Raw genomic sequence first — 8,780 nt, forward strand, 5'->3', positions numbered from 1 at the left:
AAACATTAGTCATAATAGATTTTATTGTTATTATGAAAGAGAGGTAAAAGATAACAAAATCATACGTTAAATCATCAGTTGAAATACACCTGGCAATATACTGACAGACAACAGTACACAAACAAACACAAAAAAGTAAAGACTGATCAACATAAACACCCCAAAAAATACGTTGGCGATAAAAGATGCCCCGGAAAGGGAGTTACATACACCGCCTGCAATGAGTCAACAGCTATAGACCACTTTCCATTAAGACCTAGCCAAAAGTGGTCTGGTGTTACTAATGTCAGTAAAATCTATAATTGTCTCACAGTACATGATATATTAGTAAATTGTACGAGTTGGTTGACCGATATGGAATTACCGTTTTACAAATGATATCGGACATGTTCCTTACGTCGTTTTACAACCCCTTTCCCTACATGAATGGGACCTACCAAATAAGACTTTTTACCGGATTTATTATAATATGAGCCACACGACGGGTGTAATGTGTAGATCAGGATCTGCTTACCCTTCCGGGGCACCTTTGATCACCCGTGGTTGGTGGGGTTTGCGTTGCTTATTCTTGTGTTTTCTACGTTGTCAAGTTTACTATTGTTTGTCTGTTTGTCTTTTTCATTTTTAGCGATAACGTTGTAAGTTTATTTTCGATTGATGAGTTTGAATGTCCCTCTGGAATCTTTCGTCTCTTATTTAGACATTATGATAGAATAGATTGCAAATAAGATACAGCTTTATAACAATAAATTATTTAGAAGCTAATCCCTTATGACTTTTCAAGGACATGAACTAAGTGTACACTTTAATTATAAAGTTTCATAATCAATAGAAGGTGACATTATGGTAGAATAATACACAACATTAATAGTACCCATTACATTTTATACATGCATGGTTGATTACAAGCTTGCTTTGTTGTGCATACTTGTATTTGTCCACTTTTGAGTCTGTTTTCCTTTGAATGTGTTCAACGGTTGATTGCATATTTATTACAAATGCTGTCTTATAAACGTAAACCTTATAACTCCATATTCACATTCAATTATATTTTGAAACAAAACATATATATTGGAGGTCTTTTCGTACTTGAATTGATGAATATATTTAAAAGTAGTATATTAAGCTAAACATATTCAATTTTATAATGGCAATTTTCGTTTAACCCAAATCGTTTTAACTCTGATGTGTAGTTGTTGCTGTCAACTATATCATATGGCCTCAACGCACACAAGAACAATATAACACATCACGTCACAAATGTGTTGTCAAGATACTATAAATGTACTCTTTCAATAAAGATTCCTGCAATAAATTTTTATTTATCGTCACTTCAAAAATATTATATAGTATGAACTCAAAAAGATTCAAACTTTCATTCACTTAAATGCTTTGTGAATGGTTCGATGTAATAAATTGTCATTCTTACCTATGTCTTTTATTGCGCCCTTATTGCCCTATAATGAATCATTTAGTTTGTGATATGGAAAACCCTGATGTAATACTTTTATAGTAAAACATGACTTTCTCTCCCTAAAATCTAATCCGTTATAACATACTCGAGCGAATCATACAAGTTGAGATATATAAACACAATCTAAAAATGGATAATTAAAGATAGAAAATTAAAAATAATCCCTTTTATCATACATTTTTGTATTAAGCTTCCCGTTGATGATAAAGATATCAAGATCGGCGAAAGGGTAGTGGTCATTGATAGTATTAGCTTTATTTAAAGTAAGTTCAACAGGATACATACTGAAGTCTTCATTATTGAGAACCAATATATCATCCAAATATCTACAAGTATTGTTAATTTTTTGTATCAAATGATGTTTCGATGAGTCTTTGCTGATTTAAGTCATAAATTGTAACTCATAACAATACAAAAACAGATCCGCAGCAAGTGGTGCACGGTTAGTCCCCATTGGAATTCTAATAACTGTGGCATACCTAATTTGACTTATACCCGAGTTTGTATTTACATAAACAACACAACGGCCGCAACATGTGGAGGATCTACTAACCATCTGGGGCCTTTGATTCCTAATTTTTAAAGCTTCATGTGAATATGTCATGTAAGTCTTCAGCAATTTTCTTGCAGTTGCCTGGTTTTTTTTTCTTCTAATTTTGTAATTATGGCGATATTAGCTGTTTTCGCCTGATGAATATGACTTTTCATTTTACACCATTCGCCTCTCATTTAGTTGCTTAACTTGATAGATATTGCACATGCAAGTGGTTACATTTCATCTATTTATTTGGTCAGAAAATAAAAGTTTTAAAGGAGTAAATGATTTTGAATGATAACCTTTACTATTTATTACAGAGTGAACTATCTACATTTGCTAATTTTCTATATACGTGTTTTACTGTTTATTCAAAGTCGTACGGTAATTACATGCTGCTTAAATATCATGTTTGGTTTTTTTTCCAAACCAGGTTAACAGTAAGGACACATTGATTTGTATGAGAAAATATTTATTTAGTATGAATTAAAAAACAACCGTTACGTTACAGTAGGAAACACATGATAGTTACCTTTAAATGACCTCTTTGATTTCTACTTATTGACAAAAATGCGAGAAAAAAAAAATGAAAAATTGTTTGAACATGCCATATAAAAGTACATTCAAATCATGCAAATACTGAAGCACTAATAAGTTATCATTTTTTTTAAACGATACGGTAAATAAGTATATCATTCGAATACTGGCATACTAATGAATAACGTTTGTTATGTTCTAACTTTATACAAAGAAAGTGTGCTATTATTGCCTGTAGTATCTTCTCTTTTGAACAGGTAACACGAGTTACATGTGGCAGATTCTCCATCAAAAGATATATAGAAACATTCAATGTCTTCCAAACATGAGTGGGCACACTCACTGATCGAACAGCGGGTAACTTCTTTCAGGTAGACCGGAACCAACGCCGTTTTGTCCATCCTAGTCAAATATATACTGTTACTTCCTCTTTCCGCTGTAAATAAACAATACATTGTAAATATCGTATACATCAATTAATAATAGGTTTAAATATTTTTATCTTACCTCCTATACATTTCTAGGAATATGATTGGTTAAAAGCGTCCGCCTAGAGACCGTGTATATTCCATTTTGGTTAGTAGGGAACGGTGCTTTTTCGATACACGGTTAGTACTTGAGTTGTTCATATTAAATTGGTATTGTTGACATTAATTTTTTTGTGAAAACTTATTGAAGTAATTTCTAAACTTAAACACTTGAACACTTTAATATAATAATAAGAAAATGTGGTATGATTGCAAATGGGACAACTCTGTTCTAAATTCAACAAATAAACATACTGAGTAAGATAAATTCGTTACAAAGTGTGCGAGTGACCTATAACGATAAATACGGGGTCAGCAATTGATTTTTTTGAGAATGAGTTTATGCGTTACAGTAAATTATCATGCAGAAACATTCTGATGTTATACTACAAATTAAGAACTATTCCAAGGTTCTTTCACTAGGAAGTATCAGATTATCATGAATAAGTTACATTTGTACAAAATCTTATCCTTTCGAAAAAAAAAGTATGATGAAGGTAAAGCCAATTAAGCACTTTGTCGTTTTTATACTCTTTGTTTTTTAAAAGCAAAGTATATTTACAAGAAAATCATCTATTTTCTTTTCAAGAAGCACTTGACTCTGTAATAAATGACAAAAACGGCAGCAATCTCTGTGTGTGAATTGCCAAAAATAATTATGATTTTCAATAAAAGACAAGAATAAGAGCAGGCATTTTTGATATTATCTGCCTATGATAGTTCAATTCAAACAAGAAACCCAACAGCCTAAATAACACAAAGAACAAAACACATATAATGTACAGCAAAAACAACGTCAAATGAATTACGGGCACCTGAATTAAGGTGGACCAATACAGAAGGTAACAGAGAATTCATGTGAGTTGCGTCCACCTTTCCTCTTAAACGCATTGATAGCAGTTCACCTCAAAAACAATCAAAACAAAAAAAATATACAAATAACATACGTCAACCGAAAACAAATACACTACTTGTACATTCTTTATAGATGTTAAACGTTAACTTACGCATCCAAGCCGTTTCAGTACACACATCTTTTACAACATTTGCTGAGGCGTTCCTAGTATTGAGATGAAAGCCAACACATGTGATTCGACCCTCCACGTTTGCATGTGCCTCCCCGAAATCTCCACCAATTCTCAATGTACCTGGCAATTCTGTGCTCTGACGGTTGGTGAGCATTCCATAGATATCCTTCACGCCATCAATACGTACGGATACGTAACCGTCTTGACCAACACCAAGTGCAATATAGTACCATCTGTATTTAGAAATTTGCTGACTTCCAGTGAACGTATTCCAAGCAGAATCCACTTTTCTGTAAAGTTTCAATTTCATTTTATTGGTCCAAACGATTGTTTCCGAGAATTCGTTACCGTCTCTATAATGAAACAAGGAAGAAGAAGTGTCAGATGTAAAGAAGAACCACCCTTGAAAACTGTAATGTTTTATGTTAGTAGTTGAAACATCAACAGCGACATCAATAGAAGAAGAACCGTCGAACTCCATAGCATTAAAAGGAAAATCTTGTGGTTGGTCATTGAAAGTGTTCTTGCACTCGCCATATACATAAGTAGTTGTTAATACTTCTGATGAACATGTTTGTCTATCCAACGGCCAAAGTCTTGTGAGAACTCCGGTATATACTTGTGTTGCTACAAAAAGAAATTTGGGAAAAGATTTAGAGATTTATTCATATATATAATCTCATGACTCTTCTACACAATGAACAAAACCAAAGGTGATAATGGGGCGATTTATGACACAAAATGACACCCTTATACACAATGAATAGCAAGTTGATAGTATGAGGATTCATGACACACTATCACAACATACTAGACAATGATTGAATGGTACAAAAATAGTATATATTAATTGAATGATATAGGTCCAATATTTCATGCAAGGAATTGATGCATGAAAAATGGCAACTTGAAACTAGTATGTTTTCGAGACCTACATTTCATTGTGATCCCTAAACGGTTTTAAACTTTAGTTGAAGAAAAATACTATAAGTTTTCTTTACAAAAATTGAAAAAAACTGTATACGCAAAAGTGGTAGTGCCATTTTAATATCATGATTATCTTCAAATGATAAATTAACAAATCATAAAACATAAAACAATTGAAAGACCTAAGTTTGCTTTAGACGGATGTGGCTACTGTGTTTAGATAATTTGTGCTCAAATAGCTTTCCATATTTTGTTGGTGAATGCTCAAAAAGCATTCGTTTTTTCTACATTGGCCATAGGTATCGGGGGAAGGTTGAGTTCTAAAAATAACCATTTTTCAAACTCGCTGCATTGTTGCACCTGTCCCAATTCAGGAGCCTCTGGCCTTTGTTAGTCTTGTATGATTTTTAATTTAGTTTATTGTATATAGATCTGAGTTCTGATAACATCCATATTTATTGACCTAGTCCACTTTGTTGTTAAGGGTCCAGCTAAGGAACGCCGACGGGTTTGATATTTTCTCGCTGTATTGAAGACCTATGTGTGGCATTATGCGATAGGTCGGGTGTTGGCTCTTTCACACATTCCCCACTTCAGCCTCAACTTAATTGGCTTTCGAATGATTTTTGTATACGTTTCTAATGTCGAAATGTCGCGCGTCATTCAAACTAAACTTAAAGCCTGATATCTTATTAGAAACTTATGTGAAGACTCAATATGTGACAGTGAATATGCCATTTATTTCTTACGTCAAACTCTCACACATGTCAAATAAGATTGTAAAAAGCAAAATCACAAAAATACTGCACTCCAAGGCAAATTAAAACCGGAAAGTCCCTAATTAAATATTTAAATGCAAAAATCAAAATCTTTCAAACACCTCAAATTAATGGATAACAACTGTTAAATTCCTGATTTGGTGCAGGAATTTCCTTGTGTAGATAATGGTGGACAAAACCTGGTTTTACACCTTGCAAACTAAATGACAGCTGCAAAAAATCGAGCGTTTCAAAATATCATGCATTAAGAGTAATATTACCAAATGCGTAAACCATAACATTGCGATTGGTTTAGAACGTACAAACCTTCAAACCGTGACATTTCATTCCTTTGATTTTGGTGTATGGACGGTGAGACTACTTATATTACGTTATATTCTGAAAAGGCGACTTACTAACCAAAACTATTTTGAATGTAAACTGAGTCACTCATCTCATAAACTGCTCATGTTTTCACTTTTTTTTCTTCTTTAGTATCCTTTTCAACATAGTAAACATTAGCATGTTTTTATATTGTTAATGTAACATTTTAATAATTAAATAATGATTTTAAAAGATTTAATTAAACTTACAACTTATCTTCAAATGCAGAAACAAAATAGCTCCGTGAAATAAAAGATCCATATTATTTTCGTTTGTTTTTTTCCCTTCACTATGCAAACATTACGAAATTAAAGCAATGAAACAATCTCATTTTCAATGATGATGCTTAAATATACAATTACTGTATAATCATGATAAAAGAGGGACGAAAGACAACAAAGGGATAATATTGTTGATGAGTTTAATTGTTCTAGTTAATAAATTATGATCGACCCTTTTAAAATAGATAAATTTATAAGATTAATTTCTATCAAATCACACCTTAGAGAATTTTCAATTTCCAACTAATCACACATGAGATTAACCCCGGTTTATGGTTATGTTAATGTTGCTTAGAGTTTAGTTTTCTATATTGTTTTTTGTGTTTTATTATTTGTCAGTTTGTATTTTTATCTTTAAGCCAAGGCGTTGTCAGTGTATTTTCGATCTATGACTTTGACTGTCCCTCTAGGATCTTCCGCTACTCTTTTTTACATTAACATTTAGTATTATCCAATAGGTTGATAAATGGTTCTGCAATACATTGGGAAACAACGCGTAATGGCATGTGTACTAGTTTTGTGATAAAGGACGTCACACTTAACTCTAATATGTATGTGGTCTAGTTCACGCATCACAGTAAATATAATGGAATTTGATGACACTGTCATCAAAGTGATAGGGTTAGCGCTGGAAAACCAGGTTTAATCTACCATTTTCTACATTTGAAAATGCGTGTACCAAGTCAGGAATATGACAGTTTTTGTCCATTCGTTTTTTATGTGTTTTGTTATTTGATTTTGCCATGTGATTATAACTTTCCGATTAAATTTTCCTCTAAGTTCAGTATTTTTGTAATTTTACTTTTAACTCCAATACGTATATTTAATGAACTGAAATCAATTTTATAAAACACATATGATATATATAAACGAAGATGGGGTATAATTGCCAATGAGACAAGAGACCAAAATGACACAGACAATAACAACTATAGTTCACCACACGGCCTTCAACAATGAGCAAAGCCCGTACTGCATAATCGACTAGCTATAAAAGGCCCGATACGACAATGTAAAACAATTCAAACGAGAAAACTAACGGTCTTATTTATATAAAAGAATGAAAGAAAAACAAATATGTCACACCTAAACAAATGACAACCACTGAAGTACAAGACTAGCAAAGGCCAACAGCCCATGATTTGGGACAGGATCAAAACTGTGGCTGGGTTAAATAGAATACAAAGAGACAAGAATGCATTGTGACTTCACAATTTCTATGGACAATGGATGCATACTACGCAGTCATGTGACGTACGTAAAGAGGGGCGAAAGATACCAGGGGGAGATTCAAACTCATAGATAAAAAATAAACTGACAAAACCATGGCAAACATTCTGCTCCACATGTGGCATCTGTCGTGTTGCTCATGTTTTTACAAATCCGGTAAATTGCATAATTCGGTAGGTCACATTCGTGAAAAGGAAAGGGGACTTTAGGTTACGACATACGGAATATATCCGATACCATCTGTGAAACGGTTATTCCATAACGGTCAACACCTCGTGATGGCGTCTGTAAAATTAACGAAGGGATGATTTCAACTTCTACATTGGAACTCTTTGTTTAATAGCTTCCTTTTTAGCACCAACCATCTATCACACAACTTGTGATAGGGAATATCGTTTTTTTTAGAGATATATCCTCCCGGTATGTAGGCGCTGCTGGAATGTTGCTATGTAGACATGGAATTTTACAATTGGGAAGCTTAAATCATTATTGTCGTAAAGTTTTGTTTTCATCCGACTACCGTTGTAAATTTCTAGATGTAAGTCAAGATATGAGGCAGACTTGACTGTATCTGTTGTATATTTTATATCTAGTTCGATGGGATATGGATAGCATACCAACAGGCGCATAATAGCAGCTCATGATTAGAGACACCCACATACAGAATCTGGCCTAGTTGTAGTATTGTATACACACACTCCACTAAAGCAACTTAAGGTAACGTAATAATAGAATTTTAAAAGGACAATATTTCTCAAAATAACTTCGTTACAAAATCTATAGAAAGTCATTTGATGCTTTCTATGGTGCTGTCTACCATGTTGTGTATTCATCTAGAAATATATTACAATACATTTTAAAAATCCGGTTGATGATTTGCATTATTTTCTTAATAAATCTTTTAAAATATACGAAATCTCACTAATTTATATGATAGCATTTTGTCGCAATATCAAATACGATGACAATAAAGTCGTAAAGTAAAAATATATTGACAAAGTTACCTGTATTCAATGTATTGCATACTGTATGTATCGGTTCATACAGTATTCGGAGACTTTGACCAATCAATGCAACACTATTTGTTGTCGATTGTATA

General features: G+C 32.9%; 1 protein-coding gene across 1 annotated transcript; it reads right to left on the minus strand.

Moving 5' to 3' along the window:
- Positions 1–2,571: 2,571 nt before the first annotated feature.
- LOC134726800 (uncharacterized) lies at positions 2,572–6,544 on the minus strand. The gene is made up of 3 exons (XM_063591215.1): positions 6,380–6,544; positions 4,081–4,728; positions 2,572–2,982 (listed from the first exon to the last, which is right to left on the minus strand). The coding sequence occupies exons 1-3, from the start codon at positions 6,429–6,431 to the stop codon at positions 2,738–2,740; spliced, it is 945 nt and encodes a 314-aa protein (XP_063447285.1). The 5' UTR covers positions 6,432–6,544; the 3' UTR covers positions 2,572–2,737.
- Between the last annotated feature and the right edge of the window lie 2,236 nt (positions 6,545–8,780).

Source organism: Mytilus trossulus, chromosome 7 (assembly GCF_036588685.1).
Source record: "Mytilus trossulus isolate FHL-02 chromosome 7, PNRI_Mtr1.1.1.hap1, whole genome shotgun sequence".
In the NCBI taxonomy this organism is placed as follows: domain Eukaryota; kingdom Metazoa; phylum Mollusca; class Bivalvia; order Mytilida; family Mytilidae; genus Mytilus; species Mytilus trossulus.